General features: G+C 30.8%; 1 protein-coding gene across 5 annotated transcripts in view; it reads right to left on the bottom strand.

Moving 5' to 3' along the window:
- Positions 1-24,745, bottom strand: part of LOC145284500 (cAMP-dependent protein kinase regulatory subunit-like) — a 416,793-nt gene that overhangs the window by 87,386 nt on the left and 304,662 nt on the right. The window contains exon 2 of one of the 5 annotated variants that reach the window (XM_080133377.1): positions 19,642-20,537. The exons of the other annotated variants lie outside the window; for them this stretch is intronic. Coding sequence (XP_079989503.1) covers positions 20,448-20,537 — 90 coding nt within the window. The 3' untranslated portion in view covers positions 19,642-20,447. Of the gene's footprint in view, positions 1-19,641; positions 20,538-24,745 lie in introns of those variants that run through there. 5 annotated transcript variants of the gene reach the window in all.

The following is a 24,745-nucleotide window of genomic DNA, read 5'->3' as shown; positions in this document are numbered from 1 at the left end:
TTGCCCTGCAATGTGGATAACAAAGTACAAGTCTTCAGAAGGAACACTTTTTAAAACAAAGCATCTACCTTTCTAGTGGTTTTATCATCAATTGGCCATCTTTAATTTTATCACTAAAATTAGCAGAGGACCAGTAAAAGAAATATAAAAAAAGAAAAACCATCAGCATATTCGAGAAATCTATATAGTATGATTAATAGTCCATATAGTTAGAAAAAGATTGTCCGGTAAAAATTTCTATGCTGGGATTTTTCTAACTATAAGGATTATTAGCCATACAATATGGAGTTCTCAAATATGCTGATGTTTTATTTATAGTTTCTTTCACTAGCTTTCTGTTGGTGTATTATATACATATTCATTGCATGACATAGTGACTAAATGTTATTTTTTATTTATTTTTTTTTCAAGGTGGTCACCACTTATCAAGGCCCGGAAGTCACTCAGGGATAAGGGTTATTGTAAGTACAGTACGTTAGTGTGGATATTTAAAGTGTCTACTTAAGGGGGCGGTTCATCAGGAATTTGTTTATGTTGGACTTGAAGACATCTAAGTTGTAGTCAGGAGGGAAGCAGGCAGACGGAACAGAGTTCCACATGCGTGCAGTTCTAAGAAAGAAGCTTTGTTCATGGAATCTACATTTTAATTTAGGCATAGATAAAGAGTAGGGCAAGTTTTTGACAGTGGATTCAGCTAGATGGGCGTTTTTTGTAAAATTTTCTGACAAGATCGGAAATTTGGACTTTTTTCCTTTTAAAAAGATGTTACCGTGGCAAAATAATAAATGGTGACTTCCGATAAGTATTGAAAATTGATAATTGAAAAATCGAATTAAAGGATTTTGACCAAAGTTAACATTCCAACTCCACAAATGCATTTGAGAAGTTTTATCATTATACAAGCAGAGGAACCTGGCATATAAAATCAACAGTAGGTTCTTTGATGAGATAGGAATGCATTCAAAATGAATGTTTCTATTTAGATCACAACTGAACCATGATACTTGACTTTTGCATTTTAAACTTTAATTAAAGCCATTATATATAAAAACATTTTTATAAAATCAAGAGTAGGTTCTTTAGAATGCAATGTAGACCACAATGTATTGTGGATCAAGTCACTGTGGGAAGGCATGTGAAACTTCCTCCTGGTGTCACTTAATTTGAATAGAAATTCAAACTTCAAAAAAAATGATAGGATGCCTTGAAACTGCAGTAAAATGTTAAGTGACATTTATTATATATTCTTATACATATGAAAATCATAGTTGTTAAAAAATAAGATCTTACAACGATTGCCTATGTAATGACAATAAACAAAACTTTTTTGTTTTTGTTTTTTTACAAGGGAGTCCCCACATATCAAGGCCCAAAGGCCACTCAAGGATAAGGGTTAATGAATGTAATGTGGTAGTATATTAATCATAAATGGTGTAAGTTGGGTACAATTATTTTACGGGACAGTTCAACAAGAACTTGTTTACATTAGGCTTGAAGGCTACCATACAGTAGTCGGCCGGGAAGCAGGCCAATGGAACTGTGCTCCACAAGCGAGTAGTTCTGGGAAAGAAGCTGTGTTCATGGAATCTCGCATTTAGATTTAGACAGATAAAAAGTGAGGAGAAACTGTTTATAGGAGTTTTAGCTAGTTGAGTGTTTTTGTAAAAGTTTGGTTAGTGGGGACCAAAGATTGGATTTCAGATGAGCACTTGTCATGAAAATAACAATAGAGCAGAGACAGGTGTGAAAGAGGCTATAGGGAGGAGAAAAATGCATCACTTACTAGGTTTCAAAGCCAGGAGTACCAAGCAGTTCCTGCCGAGATGTGGGAACAGTACTCCATTTTAGGATGTACTTGACTCTTATACAGATAGAGTATTGCATTGACAGTGAAATACTTACTGGAGTGGTAGAATGATCAAACCCTTTTTTCAGCAATCTTGGCAACAGATTTGATGTACATGTTCCATTTCAGGTCTGGAGTGAAGGTCAGTCCAAGAAGCTTGTCAATACACGGTGCTTCCCTAAGACAAGAGCCATTCATTTCAATTGGGGCCTGATGGGAGTCAGAATGATTATGATAAAAAGAGAGAAGCTTGGTTTAGATGCATCAAAATTAACCAGCTATCTTTTCCCCCATTGCACCATGTACTCAAGATCAAAATAGAGACAACCAGAAAGATCTTGGTCATTGCTAACCTTTGACGTGTACCCATAGATTGTGGTGTCATCAGCATAAATACATTAAATGCATATATTTTTTGTTAATTCTATTTGTAATAGGTAAAAGTTAACAGCTATTTCCCTTCTACACAAAAGATTTGTTGGACAAAAAAAAAAATGTTGGTTGTTTGGAATCCAAATGTTCATCCAATCCAGACAATGAAAATAGTTGTAACCATTTTGTAGTGAAAGCCAAGAAAATCCCATTAACTATTAGATGCTACCATTTCTGAAGACCAAAAAAAGGAACGGAGAAAGTGAAAAGTGAGAAAATAAAATCTTGCCAAGTGAACTAAAAATGCTGGAATATAAAAACCACTGTTAATTATATTATTGGAGTTCATCCAAAGTCCTAAAATTTAAAAAAAAAAAAAAAAAAAAAAAGATTAAGTGCTCCAAAGAATTAAAACTATCCAGACAAAATTATTGAAATTACAAGAATCTAAAGAGAATTTTAAGAGTACCTGCATAGTCATCTATCTTACTTGGCGTTCCAAAAATATTTCTAAATCGTTTTAATATTAAAAATTATATAACTAATTACACAAGTGATAAAATTAGTTATACAATAGCTTCTACTCTATTATAAAAAGTAATGTGTGCGTGTGTGTGCCTATTTATGTAAAGTTAGGTGTACGTATTTCCATATTTGCATGTAGAGAATTCACTCCTAAATTAACTGACCGTTATAAATTTTGGAACACAACTGCTGGGCGTGAGAAATCAAACTGTGGGCTATACTTAGTTTAATTCAGTATCATAAAAAATAGGTGAAAAGGGAGTGCAAGTCGTTTGTCAAAGTTTAATAGGTATATAAATTAATATTCCACAAATTTAAGTTTTGTTAGAGTATTTGAAAGGGGTTTTATGGGACATCATATGGGTACAATTTCCCATTCAAAACTTCAAATATATCACATTTGTATAGAATTTGATCCATAGACACCAATTAAGAAAGATTCCCTGAATTTCAATTTCTTCTTAAGACCTTTTAAGCTTAAGTCTTAAATTTTTAGACATTTTCTAGAATTAAAATCATGTAATGGATTTTGATCAAAATTAGAATAGAATTCTGGACATAAGGTTTTGTATTATTATACTTTCATTTTGATCTTTCTTAGTTGATATAATAGTGCAAAACTATTTTGCTTTGGGAATTAATTTTACCTGCCCCAGGATAGGTATTATTTTAGCATATAAATATATGTAGTTTATCCCGGTTGTTTCATGAGGGAAAAGAAAAAAAAAATGATCACACATGGTAGTATGACTGCAACAATCGTCAAGTCAACTGGATACTACACGGAAACTGAACAATGCCATATATACGATTCAACACAGTTACGAACAACTCCGTCCACATGCTCCAGCAAAATCCTGAACAACTTGGCCGAAACAACCTGACATGATCCCAAACAATAGCATATAAATATATGTAGTTTATCCAATCATGCAAAAGTTAGCAAGTAAAACATGTGCCTTTTTTAAGCCTCTGTACCAAGCCATTTTCAAGTGATGAGGAGAAAGCAAGAAAGCAAATAGCAAGTTAGACAACCACCAAAGCAAAATGTTAGTTCCACAAATCTCACCAACATTTTTTTTGCTGCTTCATTTGTAAGAAGATCCGAATATGCACACACATGGTTTAATGCAATGTTGCCTTTTCTGATAACTTCAGTAAATATGTTTACTGTTTTTGGTTTTTGTGCATGGCATGCCTCTCACCCATGATTAAGATGGAATGCTAAACTTAGCACTTCATCTTTCTGTCTTGCCAATATTAAAACAAAATTATTATGCAGCCTATGCTCATCATTCTTTCAGTTATTTATCCCACTGTGAACAAAAAAACGTTTGTTGATTGAGCTGATCATCAGTGTCAGAAGAATAACACACCTTAAAGAAGCAAGTCCTGAAGCAGAGGGAATATATATAAAATGTGTACCTCACAATAAAACTCGAAAAATTCTAATGTACAAAGTTAAACTATTCATCTAAGCTGAACTCTTGAATTTCCTATCAAGAGCCTTATCCAATAATACTTAAATTTCAAAATAGAGGTCGATATTTTAAAAAGCACTTTCCAAAAGAGATAACATGGACGCCATTTAGTCTAACGTGAGGTAAAATTCCAGGTTGAGAAACTGGCACAGTCTATCCTTCTCTCGAGGGTAGATGGAACTCTCTTAAGCCGTGGTAGGCACCCCATCTAGTGATGGTGTCAGCCTTGATAGCCCTGGTAAAGCATCAAGTATTCAGCTACCGACAAGATTTGAATTGCATTACAAACTCGTATAGTGAGTTCAATGTCGTATGTGACTGCACTGGATGGATGGATGAGATTTAATCTTAAAAGACAATGGATACCCCCTAAAAGGGTAGCTGTAAAGCAAGTGCTGCACAATCCCTTAACATTTCTCTTGATTTGACATTGTTTGGATTCCAGTGGCAAGGAGAAATCAAGGATGACTGGAAACAATATTGAAAACAGCAAAGAGCGTATATAGCATCTGGTTTTCCCAAATGGTCACCCATTTAGTATTGACCAGACTCAACAATGCTTAACTGTGATGACCGAATGGGAACCAATGTATCATTATGATTATGTCATACATTACAGTTAATATAGAACAAGTATTACTCATAAATTAAAACAGTTACAAACCGATAATATTAAGACAATAATTGCTTGCTGATATTATGTCTTATATTATTATCTAATAAGTTGTTATGTTGGAAAACTTCTTGGAAAGTAAGTGGGACGATTCCAATATTTTTCCTGATTCCGATACAATTACCGATTCTGATCCTTTATAAATCTCTAAGTATTTAACTATAGAGTTGCTATTTTCCCCGGTTATCATCAAAATAGATGTTAAATGTGCAGATATTTTCTTAAACGTAAAAATATATTTGTGGAGGAAGATCTATACATTTTAGTATGACTGGTAGTTTAAAATTATAAATATTTATTTTTTTATCGTTACTACTAGCAGTGGAAGACTATTTTAAACAAAATAAAATTAAAAAGACAATTAAAAGAATCGTTTTTTTGGCATTGGGAAATAGACACAAATTTTTCCGATTCAGATACCCCCAAAAGTTTCGATTTTTCTAATTCCTGATCAATTGTCCCAAAACTTATATATATATATATATATATATATATATATATATATATATATATGTATATATATATATATATATATATATATATATATATATATATATATAAGCTCAAATTGAATTTAAGCCTTGTAACTTATGTCTAGACATAGGAATTTTAATAAAATAGTGATTAGAAGACATACAAAGATAAGTGATAAAAAAAATAAATATAGAAAGTCAAACACTTGTTATAGGAGAAAGTCTTTGGAGAAAAAAAAAAATGGATTAACTACTTTACTAGAGAAGCAAGAAAGTTTATTTAATTGAAATTTTAAACATAATGGAACTTCTAATTACGGAAAACGTGCCCTCCAGCCTTTCACGACAAATTTCAAAAACTGGATCTATTTAGCAATTTTATTTATTTATTTTTTTTTAAATATATTTTTAAAACAATTTTTTTTTTTTTTAAATTACATTTTCACCCCAAACAAGGCATATTGCCACTTGTTGTAGGGGGCTACTATCAGGGACATAGGCATCAGGGGTACTGTGTAGAGTTGGGCAGCAAGATGTCAGTTCACGTTGCACTTGAACTTCTGCATGTCAATGTCAGTACAGTTAGGGAAGCAGGGACTCGGAAGGGAAAGTCAGGGAGGGGGTGGTTGTCAGGGTCCAGTGTCGAGTTGGAAACAAACCGACTGGCAAGCATGTTAGCCTTCTCGGTTGCTGAGCAAACAACCTCATGATTGTTGGATAGTGGGGGGATTGTTGATTGCCCATTATTTACTACACTGTTGTAGATTTTTCAGAAGTCACGGGTTCCTAATTTCTGTGCTTCGATGCGTTTTTTGGTGGTTTCAGTAAATTCTCTCTTAGCTGTCACTATTTCTTTCTTCTATATACTTCTGCCTGTTTGAACTGGACTTATGTCGGTTAAATCTGCGGTATGCATGCTGCCTTTGCACGATGGCGACTGCACAAGTAGAAGTAAACCATTGGGGAGAGTGGGGCTTGCTATAAAATTTCCGTGCGGGAACATGTGCTTCAATTGCTGTTTGGAACCATTCAGTGGTCTCATTTGCACACTGTTCAGCAGGAAGTGAACAGATATTTTGCCAGTTCATATCAAGAACTATAATAGAACACTTTAAGAACTTCGATGAATTAAAATATAATGGTTAAAAATGAAAATAGAGTAACATTTTGGAAACCATCTGATGAAATATTTATCAAAATTTTGTCTGCATGTTGGATATCGTAAATGTATACACAAAAAATATTAAATAGAATACAAACCTTCAGGGTTGATAATAAACATACTCAAAGAGACATACATGGAAGCATACATTTCAAACTCATAAAAATAATAATCCAATTAAAAAAATAAATACAAAATACTATTAATGCAGCAAAAAACAAATACATAACATATTCTTAGACAAGTACCTAAATGGAGGATAGAAATATTAGGTTTTTCATATGTTCATGTTACAAGCATTTCTAAGTAAACACATTGGATTAGTGGATCACATTCTCCTAATCTTATAGATTTGTAGCCAGAGGCATCAACAAAAATCTCTAATAATGAATATTCCTCTACAACGACTGCATTTGCAGTTCTTAAAAAAAAAGAAAAAAAATCGAAATTTAAGTCAGCAGCTGTTACGTTTTACAAACAAGTGAAAAAAAAAAATCAACTTAATTTTTCAGTGTGGATAAACAAATAATTGCCTGAGGATTTCTTTTTTTTTTTTTTTTTTTTTTTTTTTTTTTTTGTTTAAGATATATTGTTTAAAAAATTGTTTAAATGAATTTTAATAAAGAAAGATTTTTCTTCTCTCACACACACACACACACACACACAGACACACACACACACACACAGATAATTTAATTTAGCAATGAAACATGTGTAAATTAAATCAAATCACTAGATACAAACTAAAAATTATCATTTATCAATAACATCCGGTGCAGTGTTGTCCAGGAGTCTTTTTGCTTTTTTTTTTTTTTTTTTTTTTTCTTTCTTCTTCCTTCAGTTTTTTTTCTTTTTTATAGGATTTTAAAAGTTAATTTAAGTATTACAGTATCGCTTGATCATTAAATTAGTAATTAAACCAAATTGTTATGAAACTATTTCTTGTTAAGGTAATAGCGTTTTAATCTATATGGAATTATTCGATGTCATAAGATTTCTAAATTTGAGAATTTGCTAAGAACTTTACAATCAGAAGTGTGTTTCTATTTGGCTGTTTAAATGCCTCCAAATTCCTTTCAAATTTTGAAGAGACACAATAATTCTGTTTTATTCAAGGTCAAATGTAGTAGACAAACAGTTTAACAATATGAAGATGTAATAGTTTTCAGTCAGTCAGTCTCTTTCTGGGAAGCCATACAAACAAGACATCAACGATGTTGAAAAATGATAATCTCAGCAAATGTTACCGATGTCTCTGTCCATCTGCGTCACTCATTTCTTAAATTAGAAAGTCAAGTAAACAATTAGTAAGGGAACTTTAGTTTCTCTCTTTCTTTCTCCCAAGTAAATTTTCTTGAAGAAAACTCAGCAAACATCTTGTGGCTTTCATGCATGCAAAGTTTATTGGTCTTAGTTAAACAGATGAGCCAATCATGAAACGTGGCAAAGATAAACTGCGATAATGAAAGAAAAAAAAAACATGTATAAATACACAATGCATGTGTGTATAAAGATATTTATTTGGTTCATAAATCATTAATAAAAATATAACACAAGTCAGAAAGCAGAGAGATACAGAAACGATAAGTTGTCACATTAATACAGATTATAACATTTTTTTTTTAAATTAATATTAAAATAAGTTCACTCTCACAAAAAAAAAATTCATTCTTATAAAAAAAATTATTTTTACCCAAAAAACTAAAAAAAATTCACTTTCACATAAAAAAAAAAAAAAACACTCTCACAAATCCACTAAGACTAATGTAGTTTATAAGATCACTTTCATCTTGAAATGCTAATTCTACGAACAAAAAAAAAACAAAAATGTCTTATATTGGCTGTACTACAACCACCTTATCCCATAAACTTTTATATCATTTATCATACCGTAGTGATATAATCCAGCACAATTGTTATAATAATATAACAATAACACTGTAACAACTTTCAATAAAGAGAATTAAAATACTAAGCAAATATTTCTGTATTAAAGCATTGAAAATCATAGACACAATTTACATCCAATTAAAACAAGCTCACCTGAACAAAATAAGTTAAAACTTGGAATTTTGTATCTTCATATGTTTATAACGAGAAATACTTTTAGAGCAGCTAGCATTTATACTATCATGTCTACGTCTAATGAAAAGTGAATCTCTTTATATTTCAAATTTTATTTGCAACATTTAAAAGATCTGTACAATCCGTATTCGACACTGCATGCATTGGAGTCAAAAGATCTAGAAATAAAAACGAAGTTAGAAACATTAATTTGGTTTTATTAACCTTATACTAAGACTTTGGACCATTTACTAGAATTTTAGAGAGAATAAACAGATCGAAAAGACATATTTTATTCAATGTCATAACAATTGAGACAAAGCTATTGAGAGAACTGTAGATAAATGACAAATAAGCCGATTATATAATCATCAAACATATCTTTAGAATACATAAATAATCTTTATTTTCTGCAAACAAGTTGTAGGTGCATCTATTTTGATTCCAGAAATTCTCATGGACAACTCTGCTCTTGAGGAGAAATTGACTGAAATTCCTTGGTCTTTCTTTTTCATCAAATCTTTTTTGAAGTTCATAAATTAGATCCATTGCTGTTTCTGCTTCTTTTAATGTAGATTCTCTATAGTGCTCTAAACACTTTCACACACCAGAGACTATTCTCTACAAATCTACTATCAGATCATGTAGAGAGTTTTGTTGTTATATTTGGGCTGGTGAAGCTCAGTGCCATTAGAGAAATTTTGATATGGCGCAGAAATATTTCTGTAATTTAATTGGTCTCACCCTATCTTCTTTGCACCCTCTCTCTCTCTCTCTTTCGGACGTTATGTTACTAGTCTGTTTTCCCTCTAATTACTATTATGGCATGTGTTCTTCAGAATTGCTTGATTTATTCCCTGCTTCTTTTGTTCCAGCTTATTTGAATCATTGGTCTAGTGGTCTTCACCAATTCACTACTTTACTTTTTTTTTTTTTTTAATAATACAGCTTCCTATTCCAATAGCTTCTTTCCAAAAATGCAGGCTTGTGGAACTCTTTCTGCAGATCGTTTTACTCTTACCCATAGCTTTTGTTTATTGAAGACTAAACTTAATAGGCATCTCCTGTATTTACGATAATCATCTTTTGTTCTTGTTAGCAATTTACATCAAGTGGCTTAACGAAAATCTTTTTTTTTTTTTTGCATGCTTTAATTTACATTTATTCACCATGACAATGCACCTGCTCACATCGTTATGAGAAGTTAGAAATTCCCAACTAAGAACCTAGCCTAGCTGGAACATTAAGAAAGCCATAATGAGAAAACTGAGGATCATTTCAGATTAATTCTTTCAGCAGTGCATAGCAACCTGATGAAGAAGGAGAATAAAATGCATTAAACTCGAGGAGATTACTTTCAAGATTGAAGTAAACTGTTTGTGACATTACTTTTCAGATATCTCATAACTGAAAAATGTGGTTGCATATATTCATTTTGTCCATAGGGATGGTTTTGCTTTATAACGATTCATTTCATTCTAATGGAATTTTAAAACAAAATATTTCAAAAGTGCATGAGCATGAAATAAATCATTAGGGGCCAAATGGATATTTTCAATAATATTTCCCCCCCCCATGCAATTAAACTGTAAGATCAACATTAAATAAATGTGAAATTTGCATTTATTTATCATAACTACATTATCATGGAAACAGTTCATTATTATTTAAATGAATAATAAAAGTGCAGCAGAGTGTATGATAGGCTATGATCCAGACGTAAGATGTAAAAGATATCTAAAACTTGCATGCACGATGGAGAGCAACCCTTACACAGAAGTTGAAATAATCAAGGACACCTCGAAGGTGATAGACTCTTTATTACCTAGAAGATATGCTGGATGCTGGAGGTGGCTGTGAACTATGTTTTATCATCAGAGTCAAGACAACTTGAAAAATGTTTAGAGAATTTCTCCCAATCCTAACATCCAGAGTTATCCCAATTATTATAAAGGGTAAGGTATATTGATTGTAGCAGGATGTTGTATGGCAATGAGTATTGGTCCTTCACTTAAGTCTATTTTGTCAGACTTCAGAGAAATTACCGGACAATAGTAAGGTGGATATGCAACAAAGCCCTACCAGGTCAGGAACATTAGATCAGACACTATACTTGAAAAACTGGCCATTCCAAAACAATGTCCTAATAAGGGCAAACCGTTTTGCTAGTTTGTGCATGTTGAAAGAAGCAAGGAGTATATTAGCACTTGCAGATTGAACAGCAAAAAGAAAGTCAGGTGCCATAAAAAGGCAGAGAAAGAAGCCATCAGACAAGACTGCAAACAGTGTTACATGGACGCAGTCAATTCCCACAATTGTGATCACTGAAGACTTGGCATAAAAACAGCCAGACAGTGTCAAACCTCTTGTCAAAAGAAATATAAATGATAAACTTAAATAATAAAGTGAATAATACAAATCTTTTGAAATACTGTTTATCTACTAACAATTAGACCATGTTCATTACTTATTAAAAGACATGAGCAAAAATTACTTTTTCATAATTTTTATCTCTAATCTTAACATGTTCAGTTTTATTCTCTATGCCTTATACAATAGTTTCATGGATAATTTAATCTTAATTCAAATAATATAAAAATCAAAGAACCAATAACCAAAATAGATTCCAACTTTTAAATAACGCTATACAAAGACATGTATACACACAATATCCACCCACTCCTTTATTTGGAATTTTCATATAAAATTCCAAATAAAAAGTAAAATTTAAGAAATAGATTAGAAAACAATTTTAGAATAACAGTTAAATCCATTTTATTCTAGATTTTAGTAAATTTTTTAAAAATATCACTCATCAGCAAAAATATTAGAAATATATTAAAACGCTAAAATGTTTTTTTTGTTGTTTTTTTTTTTATAACGTCTGATTTGGAACACTAGCTTAAAGAATTCATAGAACCAAAATTCCTATTTTATTTGTAGTAGACAGAAATAATTTCATAGTTTTTTCTAAGAGTCATACAGTGTAAACAGATGCAACAGATCTGACTAAATTTGAGCTCAACACAGTCGATTCCAGTCCACTAAAGTGTCCATTACACAACTTATGTCCTGCGAAAGGAACATATTTGTTTGAAATAGTTGAGTGGTTTTGGCTACGATATTAGAGTAATAATTAAGTTACCTGTCTGAATGGATGTTCATGGTCGGAGCTGGTATATCCTTATGTATGACACTTTAGGTATATCTTTCAACATCTCTCCAAGCTGGTTTAACAGTCAGTATTAAACCAGCCAATCACATTCTTGTGAAGAGGAACCCAGATGTACTCCTATTCATCACCTCAGTTTACAAAGATGAAACTAATAGTTTTGATTATTTTCACATTACATTAATTACTAAACCAAAGAAAGCTAATATGGCATCCATTTTATGAAAGACAAACAAAATAGCAAGAGTATTTCATAAATGCCTTACAAAAACGCTAAATTCATCTTCGTTATTTATTTATTTTTTTTGTATATAAAATGATTAATAGATGAATTATTTTCTAACAAGACCAATTGGATTATAGTTTGTGAAAATATTGTTTAAATGCTGCCACACTCCTAACAAACCAAGGAGGTAAAAAGGGCCATAAATGACTCATTTTATCTTTTCCAACTACTAACGAATTGAATAAAGGAATTAATCTCCATCCATTAAACTCATTGGTGTCTACAAAATCATTCTATCGTGTAATTTCATCATCTATCAAACGTTCATGAATTGTCCTCCTTTAAAACAGAATTGTTCATTTAGCAAAGGGAGAAATAATTAAGTTATCTATGCACACACATTTCATGGGCATTCACTTATAAATAAATCATGTGTGCATATATTATAGATATTTAGTATCTGCTTTATCAGTGTTCAATACTTGAAGTATAAAAATATTCTTATGGCATGCAAGTAACACAGAAGCGTTTGTGCTTCATTCTAAGGAGAAATCATGAATTTACAGTTTATGATGGTTTTTCTAGTTAACTAATGCTAACTAGAGCTACTAAACAGATCTTAGTTTTATTATCTACCTACAATCTATTTACTTCCACAGCCAATGAGTGTCAATCCCTTTGTTTAAAAAGAATTTTGGTACTTCTCACTCAAATGCTAAAATTGTTTAACTAACTAGCTAGAAAAATCATTGTAATTAATCAGTCTTCCGATTGCCCCCCCCCACTTCCCAGAGAATAAAACACAAACATTTCTGTGTAGATTGCTTGCCATTAGTTGTCATATTACTACTACTACTACTTATATTAATTTAGGCTTATTACTAAATAATAAATTGGTATATTTTTATTCCAGCAATATGGGGTTTCATAAGTTGAATAGGCAACATGGCCGACTGATGGAAACTTAAAATTGCGAAATGCGATAATAGGAACCAAATAGGCTTTAACAGTTTTTGACACACAAAAAAATAAATTAATAAATTAAAAAGATGAAGCAATAAATAATACCGACTTTTTTTTTTTACATCTTTTTCAAATAATTTTTTTCAGAAATTTTTTGAAAGTGATTTGTTTCTTTCATTTTTCTGACAATTTATTATCTAAATCTTTCTAAATAGATTGATTCATTTAAACATTTTAATTTTATTTATTTTAATTAGTTTTAATTATATTTCATGCACTTTATTTCATGTACTGTATTATTAAAATGAATTCTGTTCCTATATCCGCATTTCGCAATTTTCAGTTTCCACGTGACATCAGCATTGGTCAACCATGTTGCGTATTCAACCTACAAAAGCCCATATTGCCTTTATTCCAACAGAGTTCTAGACTAAATTATCTATATACAAAATATAGCGTCGTATAGAATAGTAGTTCTGATGAGACCACAGACTGAAAACATAACTTGTCTATGTAAGCAAAAAAAAAAAAACATTCGCATATATATATATGTAAATGTTTTTTTTTTGCTTAAACAAATAAAAAGTATAATATATATATATATATATATATATATATATATATATATATATATATATATACATACACACACACACACATACTTTTTATTTGTTTTACATAAGCATCTATATGTTGCTATACATTCATGCATGTTTCAGTCAAAGACCTCTTCATGCAATATTGCTTATACAAACTTGTACTTTTGTATAAGCAATATCGCATGAAGAGGTCTTTAATTTCTTGTAACTGGCTAACCGAAATGTGCATAAATGTATAGCAATATATAGATGCTTATGTAAAACAAATAAAAAGTATAACTTGCCCTACCTAGCACTAATATGAACCTCATTAAAATTCATTGGTTGCTTCACCTCTGGAAAATATTAACCTGAAAGAATATATACATATATATATATATGTCATCCACATACAGTACTGTTGCACCATTTCGCAGCTCATCAGTGCGGCTAGACAGGCAACTGCCTCAAGCCAGGATCGAAACCCAACCGCCCAAATGACAGTCAAGGCTTCTCACCATTACGCTATATGGCTGCTACTGTGTGGGTAATGAATAAACGATGTTTTGACACACACATATATATATATATATATATATATATATATATATATATATATATATATATAAAAGTCTAAAAAATAATTATGGTTTCTGCCAGATTTGGTATGTGTGAAAGTGAGAAATTATTGGAGTCTTGAAGAAAAAAAAAAGAAAAAAGAAAAGAAAAAATTAAAAAAAAAAAAAAGTTTTAAAATTAAAAAAAAAAAACTTAAAAGAAAAAAAGAAAAAGAAAAAGTTGCATATAGTAAGTGGATTCTGTTTAGAACATGCAAATTTAAGTCCTGAACTTGAGTTTCAAGTATGAAGTGACTAAAAATAAAACAAATTAAGATTAACTTAACCTACAAAATTTGTAATACAGAACGAAATCATTCTAATTCATTGAACTGGAGGGAGGAAATAGTGAGGGAGGACTGTTCAAAATTGCTAGGAAATACTGGAGAATGCAAGAGAGTTAAAGCAGCTGAAATTTTTCAATATAAAATTCACAATAAAGAAACGACAAAGTATTTCATAATGATAATATGAAGCTTCCAAATTCAAATTTTAACAATATTTACTTAAACGTATTAATAGATTGCTTTTATAATCACATTTAATCATATTTTTCTTTTTTAACATGAGAAACAAAAAAAAGTATTAAAATAAAGAAAAAAAAGGTATAATAGTATGTATGTAAATACAAAAAACAAAAAGTGCTGCTCGCCAAAAATTAAGATTACAAAACAAATCGTTCCAAATTCGAATGAAGCATTAGGGATTTTGAAAACGTATTCTGTTTTTATTTGAAAAATATTTAGCTAACAATTATTTCCATGGTGATGAGAATTTATTTTAAAAGATTTATACTGCTATAATTTTCGATAATTAATAACATTCGTTTTATTTACTTACAGAATTTTTAGTTGACAATGATGAGTATTTTTATGGAAGAATAAACATTTTTTTATTAATATTAACCATGACAGACATTATTTGAAGAGAAGTAGTATTAAAAGTCAATCATATAAATAGACAAAGAAAACACTCATGAAAATTTCACAGCTAAGTTTATGCCTATTTGAATCTTTACTGTGTTGATATGAAAGTGCTCAATCAGTTCGGTATGTGCATATGTCTTTGTATGTGTGTGTGTGTGTGTATGTGTATATATATATATATATATATATATATATATATATATATATATAAAGGGAATGGAAGCCCATTGTGACAATTCAGACAAGCTTCTGAGTGACCTTAACACCTGATCTAAAATGGAAGACATACCAAATCTGTTGCCAATGTCACTGGAAAACTGGTTGCGCTATCTTATCGGGCCAGAAGGTATTTCACTCTTGACACAATCCTCTATCTGTACAAAAACTAAATACGTCCCAAAATGAAGTACTGTTGCAACATCTCAGCAGGAGCTGCTCAGAATATCTGCATCCTGCCTTGCCAAAATGCAAAACCGGCTTTGAAACCTAGTAGATGATGTCCTTTTTTCCTCTCTTCCACAGAAGAGAGATTGTGAGCCTAGCTCTGCTCAATTGTTACTTTCATGGCAGGTGTTGTCTGAGCTTCAGTCTATGATCACACTCTGCATAACTTTCATAAAAAGCACCCATCTATCTACAACCACTATCAACAATTTCATCTCACTCTATCTGTGCTTAAATCTAAATTTCATGAACAAAGTTTCTTTCCTTGAACTGTCTGTGGAACTGTTCTTCTGGCCTGCTTTCCAGCTGACTACAAAATGGTCATTTTCAAGTCCAATATAAACAAGTTCTTATTGATCCATCCCCCTTAAATAATTAAATTCTATAGAACCCCCCCCCCTAAAGATCACTAAGTTGCTATCACAACGACCACTGTGCACTTATTAACCCTTATCCTCAGGTTGCCTTTAGGCCTTGATAAGTGATGACCTAAAAAGACACCTCCCAATATGATGAAATTGGAATTAGTATTAGACATAAATTAATATTTTCCAAATCTCAGTTTCTTTGAGAGCATTTTAAAAGGTTTTTAGAGAGCATAATATGAGCACCCTAAAGCATTAAAATATTTCAGTTTTGCATTAACTTTGATCCATAGTCATTAAACAAACAAGATTCTTTGAATTTTTATCTTTTTTTTTTAATTTCTTAAATTTAGGCATTTTCTAGAATCAATATCATCTAATACATTTTAATCAAAAATGGAATAAGGATTCTAGATATAAGGTTTAATAGCATTATAATTTGATTTTAATTTTCATAAAGGAAACATGAAAGTGATGCAAAACTTCTGTTCACAGAATTCATTTTACCCGTTATAAGACGGGTATTCTTTTCGTGTGTGTGCATTTTTTTTTTTATGGAGAATTTTTCCTCCTTAGAAAATATAAGATAAAAACACTTTTTTATAGAGAAAAGAAATTAAAAAAGGAAAAGAAAAAAAAAAGAAAATAGAAGAGAAAAACTAATGGTATTTATATTTGCAAATATATACCTACTATTTTTTATATTTTTTCATTTTGCTATTAATAAATAAAAATAAAAAAGTGTCGGGGGTAGGACAAACTCATTAATTTTTTTATTTTTTTTTAATTTCAACATCGTAGTAAAATTAAAAATGTACTTTTACTTTAAAATATTGTGTATTTTCTCCTATACAAACGTACATATGTTGGCGTTTAGATCTCGGTAGTTTTATCTAAAATTTCATTGTTTATCATTATTTCTATATTATCTGTTCCCACCTTCTTTCAGAAGTGACGTCATTTGATTTTCGCTTGAAGAGTAAAGACAGGAGAATATTAAGTCGACTAGAGTTATCTCCCTTGCATGTTTTCATTGAAGTTAATTATCGAGTGTTTATTAACCAACCACCTACTCGATATTAGTTGCGGGTGTGTATAAAAAGTTAAATAATTATTTTAAAAAAATAAATAAATAAATAAAAAAAATAAGAAGAAGAAGAAGAAACGCTATGTTTTTTTAGTCCATGTCCATTTTGATTGTTTTAATGAAAATTGTAAAATAATTTTATTTTTTCCTAATAATTTTTGGATATCGTTAAATAATTTACACTTCTGAGATTAAAATTCTGTAAAATATACAGTCTGATATTAAACTTTAAAAAAACAAAAAAAACACCTTTTTGTTCTCATATACAGATGAGCGTATATAAACACCCACATGTGTGATATATATATATATAGTCATCTACATACAGTACTGCTTAGTCAAGGCTTCTTACCATTATGCTATCTGGCTGCTGCTGTGTGGGTAATGAATTAACGATGTTTTAACACCATATATATATATATATATATATATATATATGCAAAACATTTTTTTTCATTTATGACTCCTATATTAAAAATTAAAATATTATATCAAAACGGATTACTGATATATAAATTCATGTTACTAGTAAAAGACCAATATTTTGAAACTATACGAGTATTTGTTCCTTATAAGATGGTATTTTTTAGAAATAGCTCTAGTACTTCTATCCCAAGTCGTTAAATTACATGTAAAAAAACACACACACTAGTTTTGTCACTATTAATTAATGTTATTTAATAAATTTTTAAAATTTACAAAACCTTTAAAATATGCTTCTTTTTTTTTTTTTTTTTTAAGAAAGTAGTCATCTTGACTTGGTTTTAAAAATGCCATTTAAATCAAATTAATATACTGTAGCTACGAAGAAATATCTATGAATGCTTACCCGTTAGTGTAGAATGGGAATAGATAACTACTCTTCCTTTTAAATACGTGATGCCAAATTTTCTTTTTTCTATTATTATTTTTCAAAGAAGCCCTACACATCCGCATTTAGTTAAATTGATTTCTTCTTTCAATTTATTTCTTATTTTAAAGATTAATACTATCACAATTACTCTTGTTCCGTATTTACAAGAAACTTCTGAATAATTTTGGTTTTAAGTAGTAATCTCTGAAGTGATAGCAAGCCGACAAAGTGAGCCAGTATATAACATATCCACAGACAAATGTTTCGTCTTTTTCAGGACTCCTCAGTGTGGATAGATATGACAAAATTAAAAAACGGGATGTTAGTGGTTGCCATAACATATTCTATCAACTATACCACCAAATTCGCTGCTTTTAGTGGAAGAAATTATATCGTATTAAATGAAAGTATTCATTATTTTATATTTCCGGGATACTGATCACCAAATGGATCAATTGCTTTTACAGAAGAATCTTTATGCCAAGTAGAAACCATCATTTTTCTCACCAAAGTGCTCCACACATAGAAGAGCATATATACGCAAGCATATAGTTCATAGATACATTATGCTTTAGTTATGATCCTACAACCGAATTCAGTAGAAGTTATATCCAGAGAAGTGTAAAAAAAGATTAAAGGGAGGGGGGGATTAGAGATTCCTGTGCCTATACCATAAATACATGATTTGCCAGTGAAAAAGAAACGACAGAAAAGAACATCAATTATTCTGGAGTTTGGAAAGCAATCAAAACCATCTAATGATTAACTTGTATGTTGCTATATTGGATTTTTCATTCAAGTAGGGAAAATTGAAAAATTTATTTTGTTTAACTAACTGTAAGATTTAAATGATCCACGCTTGTATTTATAATTAGCAGATTTTATTGTTATATATATATATATATATATATATATATATATATATATAGAAAAGAACTTTGTGCGTGTGACAATGTGCGCGCGCGATAGAGATGGTGCGAGCGAGAGAGAGAGGGTGCGCGCGCACGCGCGAGAGAGAGAGGGTGCGCACGCGAGAGAGAGGGTGTGTGTGAGCGCGAGAGAGAGAGAGGGTGTGTGTGAGCGCGAGAGAGAGAGAGAGGGTGTGTGTGAGCGCGAGAGAGAGAGAGAGGGTGTGTGTGAGCGCGAGAGAGAGAGGGTGTGTGTGAGCGCGAGAGAGAGAGAGAGGGTGTGTGTGAGCGCGAGAGAGAGAGAGAGGGTGTGTGTGAGCGCGAGAGAGAGAGGGTGTGTGTGAGCGCGAGAGAGAGAGGGGGTGTGTGTGAGCGCGAGAGAGAGAGGGGGTGTGTGTGAGCGCGAGAGAGAGAGAGGGTATGTGTGAGCGCGAGAGAGAGAGAGGGTATGTGTGGGCGCGAGAGAGAGAGAGAGGGTATGTGTGAGCGCGAGAGAGAGAGAGAGGGTATGTGTGAGCGCGAGAGAGAGAGAGGGTATGTGTGAGCGCGAGAGAGAGAGAGGGTATGTGTGAGCGCGCGAGAGAGAGAGGGTATGTGTGAGCGCGCGAGAGAGAGAGGGTATGTGTGAGCGCGCGAGAGAGGGTATGTGTGAGCGCGAGAGAGAGAGAGGGTATGTGTGAGCGCGAGAGAGAATGGGGGAGGAGGTCACTTCCTTAGCCTTTGCCAAGGCATCCACAAGACAGTGGAGCAATTTTCCCATTTTTTTAAATATTTCCAATTTTGACAAAAATAACATATCCTTATTGTAGTTATGGTTACATGAAAATGGAAGAATTATTTAATGATTTCATTTTCATACGACCATGACTATTAGAACCTCCGTTATTTTCATCAAAATTGGAAATATTTTCTAAATTTTCGATATTACAGATTTTGTGTTTCTTTTGCCCAAATCTAAGAATCATTTAAGAATCTTTTCAATTAAATATAATTAATGAAAGATAGGTGCAACTGTCACATAGAAAGTTAAGATACAACTTCTAAGATTATTTTGTATATATAAAAAAGGTACACAGAAGAGAGATAATGGAGTATACAAAGAATATTATTAAATTTTTTAAAAGAAATTTGAAGATTAAATATATATTATTTTTTTCAGTTTAGTGCATTTGATCTTTAGAAATGAAAATCTAAATATCTTCATTTTTCTTCTAATGGTATACTACATGAATCAAATCTTATAAAAATAAGAAAAAAGGTTAATTGGCTTTGACATTTTGTTATTGATAAACAGAATAAAATATGATTCAACATTTCTAAATTTTAATGTGCCCCCCCCCCTCTTAATATATAAACAGGAGAGATGAGAGAGAAGGAAAGAGAGAGAATGAACTATTATCACATTTTAATTTTCATCCTAAAAACAGATAACCCGGCTAGTAATTATAAAATATGATTCAAAGGAAATTATTCATAATCACTAAGTAACACATATGAATAAAATTCAATAGTTTAAGTGAGTTATCTCCCATGTAACAATTTCTATCCATACGTATAAAATCTAAAACAAAAATGATTTTCCTTGTCTTTAAAAAAAAAAATTTTTTTAAGATATACGCAGTATAAAACGCTGAAGAAAATTAAATATACAAGACCATATTATTTTTTTAATTTTTTTTTTTTATTCAGTTCAAATTTGGATAGATCTTCAACTAATTTTGTAGAAAAAAAGAAAAAAAATACCCAAAATGAAGAGTATAAAATTTAATTACATTACCAAAATAAGGTCTCTGAAGACTTACCTGTAAAGAAGAAGAAAAAGAGAATATTAGATATTCATAATATTAAACGGCAACATCATACTCCACATATTATATCTTCAACCATATACAAGTCAGCCTTAAAAAATTTAATGAACTTTATTTTCATTTTTAAATTCAAATGTTCCAAAAATTAGTTAAAACAAAATTTCATGTATATAATTTAGGTTATTTTCAACTTGAGTATTATTCATACAACATTTTGGTTGATGTAACCGCCAACCTTCAGGTGTATCCTGCCAAACTCTGGAATCTTCATGAACGGAACATTTTATTTAATCCATGGAGGTGGTATGCTCTCTTTCTGTCAGCCATGACTGTGCTAAGTAATCTGCAATTGTACTTTTTTTTTGTTTTGTTTTTTTTACATCGATCGAAACATTGAATATTCAAGATGAGAAAAATAATCCGAATAACCCAAATAATACGAATTATCAAACCTTATCTACAAAACAAAAAAAAAAAATTTAAAAAAAAATAAAACAGAAACAAGCACTTAGGGTTTGCTTGAATTAAGTTAGCTTAATCTAATATTTTAAACTTACTTTTTTATATTTCATTCTTATTTTGTGCATTTGTCAAAATGACCCATCCACTCCAATAACTGAACAAATGTCTGTTTATTAAGATGTCATTGATTTATTTTGATGAATGGTTCCAAAACTATAGAACTTTCTTTACATGTTTTAATTAATGATTAATGAAATGCAAATCTGTAAAAATAAACATAAGCACATATAATTTTTTTTCGGGTACATGATAGTAGGATGAATAAATTTTTTATTAAAATGGATTAAATTCCATCTTTCATGTTCAGAAATATTTGATACATAGATGGCATATATTATAACAGTTTGACTATTTTGTAAATTATTAAAACCATTAAAAAAGAACCAACCATAATTGCATGAAGTGGCATTGTTGTAGTTTCTATTAAACCGTTTGTGTCATTTTAGAAAAAGCAAAAATGGGGTGGAAAGGGAAAAAATACTGCTTTGGTTAGCAACAGAGAAGATCCAAGTAGCTACGGTTGAAAAGCCCAGAGTTAATCTATTCACCTTTTCTTGATGAAGGTTGGAAACATTAATTGTAAACGCTGAGGACAGATAACAAGAACATGTTTAATCTGTAGACAGTTAAGGGGACAGCGAAGACAAGGAGTTGATTAGCACAACGTTGGCATGAATTTTATTGATAAGAGGTGATCATGACATGCTGAAGCACACTACTAGATAGACAGAACATTTGTTGAAATTAATACAAACTAGTTGGCTACCCAGCATTGTCTGGTTGTAAAATATGTAAATATATGAAATATATAAAAATAAATGTAAATATGATTTATTATTTAATATTACATATTATATATATTGTACTCAATATATAGTGATTCCAAAAGTAAAGACTTGGGTACCATCTGCTAGAATCAAAACCTAAACATATAGAGCTCCAGCCTTAGTTATTCATGTTTTAGCTATCATCAGATAGATAAGAAATAGTTAAAAATGAACAGGCTTTAACATATAAATGTATATTTGTGTATACATACAAATAACATTTAGTCGACTTACACCTGCAAAGTTTAATTTTTTCTTTTTTTTTTTTTTTAATTCTGACTGCTTAGCAGCTATTTTCACTGGCTAAAAGCCCAAAAAATATCCCACACAAAAAAAAAAAAAGAATGCAATCTTGTACCATTCTATGACCTTGCTTCTCAGAGATGCACTGTGAAAAAAAAAAAAAAAAAAAAAAAAAATGGAGACAAACACACAGATATAGTAAGTTTTATAAATTAGATTAAGGAATCCAAAAATGATGTGGACATGTTTTTCTTTTCTCTTTAAAATGATTTATTTACCTTGAAGCTATCAACTTGATTAAGTTTATGCTGAACAGATGTAAAAAAAAATTACATTTCTTGTCAGAGATATAAAAAATCTACCGTGGATAGTAGTCAGTTGAGATTTTGTTAATAACAGTTGCTGGAGGTGTCCACGTGCCATATATGACTAGGTATGGTATGGGTTAATGAAATAGAATATTTATTTATCTATTTGTTTTTACTATTAGAATTGGCTCAGGAAAAGTGTCTATTGTAAACATTAGCTTTTTTTTCTTTCTATTAAACAACTTCTCTAATCTAGGATCAAAATTTGTGCATCATGCTCATAAATTTTTGTTAGTCTGTATGATGAATGAATATATACTACACTGACAGTCACCCCCTCACACACACACACACAAGAGATAATGCCTGGGAGAATGGCATTATGTACTACACTACTCTACCCTAAAAAAGGGAGGTAACATGCAGAAGGATGGTATTATGAAAACAGAACAGATACTACCTCTCCTCATAAATTGAAAGACAATACATTAGTCTTAAATGGTGTAAGTGCCTTGTAAGAGAATATTAAAAAGAAAACATTAATAATACAATTAATAGAAATAATAGTACGATTTCATTTTCAGATAAATACAAAATTTCTATTAGTAATAGATATATAATTGCAAATATGATTTTTTTGTGCCAGAGTTTCAAAATGGACTAATCCATTAGGTAGAACCTGGCTAGTAATTTATTGAGTATGTTATTTTTTTTTTCTACAGTTTTCCAATTTATTTTGTTAGTTGTCTACTACAAGGTTTTCCCAAGTAGACTTTCTGGAGCCCTGGGGCTTCATGAGCATTGCTGAGGAGCTCCGGAAGCCCTCTCTTAAAGAGGATCAAATGCTTTTTATAGAAAAATTAAATGGTTGCACATTTAATTATTGATGTCTCTTCTTTTTTTTACCGGAAAAAGATATAATGCATAACTACAGGTATAAAGAATTTCAGGATGGTTCATAAAAAAGTAAATTAAAAAAATAAACAAAAAAATGCAACAATTTTTGATTAATCAAAAACAAAAAATGGTTATAAACATGAAAACATAATAAAATCATGAACAGGAACAACTAATGAACAGTAAAATTTTGAAATTAATGTTTTTTCATATTTATTTTAGAAATTATCTTGTTAGTGCTCTGTGAAAAACATTTGCCCTGCTCAGGGGTTCCATGGTGTCCTGAAGTTTGGGAAACCCTGGTTTAATACATACGTGTGTGGGGTCGGTAGATTTCTTATATTCAAAACTATGAACAAATTAAAGACAATTGAACGTATAAAATTCGAATGCTACAAACTGTTATGAATGGTGAATTTCATATTTCTAAATAGTTCTAAAAGCAAAATTTCTAATAAAAATGGAGGGATTATATTTTATTATGTTTAAAAAATTTATTAAATATTAAAACGTAATCAATAAAACAGACAAAATGTATCTAATGACTATAAATTACATATCATTTTTTTCCTATTTTAAATTAAAAAAACAAAAACAAACATTAAGAACTAAGCCATAAAAAACAACATTTCGATGGTTATTATTTTATTGATTTATTTTGTTGAGTTTATAAAACAGTTGGTCTGTGCTGGAGAGGGGAGGCAATCGATTTCTTATAGTTTTGTGGATAGAAATCTAATACATTCAACAATTGTGTGGTAAAATGTTTTATAGACAATACGAGTTACTTCCCTTTAGTTGCATGGCGCACAAGAATGCTGCTACGAAGAAATCTTTTTCACGTTAATCAAATAAAGTCTGATATTAAGCTTTTAGTATCATCCTATTTTTTTAAATGAATATTCGTCTGAAATAATAAAATAGGGGGGAAAAGTTACATTTACTTTTTAGAAAGTGTTCGAATAATAATAATAATAATAATAATAATAATAATAATAATAATAATAATAATAATAATAATAATAAATTAAGAAATAAGAGATCGGATAAAATAAATAAATCCAAGATAATAGTCATATATCATATATACTGTGTGTAGTTGTAGAAAAGGTTTAGAAGAGTAAAATATGCTACCTCCCTAACAACAGAGTGGGTGGAGGAGAAAACAATAATTCCACCCCTACTCCAGGGGGACTTTTTTTCTTTTTAAACATCCTATGAACTATTGTTGTGTCATTTTATACCAAAATTGATTTGTTCTTTTTATGAGGAATGATAGTACCATTTAGTAATGACCAGGCTTAACGTTGCTTAATTTCATTGATCTTACGCGAACGGGTCTTGTGAGATAAAATTGAGATAATTGGAAAATGAAGAAGCTGAAAGTCAGAGTTCACATACTAGG

Source organism: Euprymna scolopes, chromosome 9, assembly GCF_053919585.1.
Source record: "Euprymna scolopes isolate OS-2025 chromosome 9, ASM5391958v1, whole genome shotgun sequence".
Lineage (NCBI taxonomy): Eukaryota > Metazoa > Mollusca > Cephalopoda > Sepiida > Sepiolidae > Euprymna > Euprymna scolopes.
The sequence above is the reverse complement of the archived record's forward strand: the minus strand, read 5'-3'. Positions and strand labels throughout refer to the sequence as shown.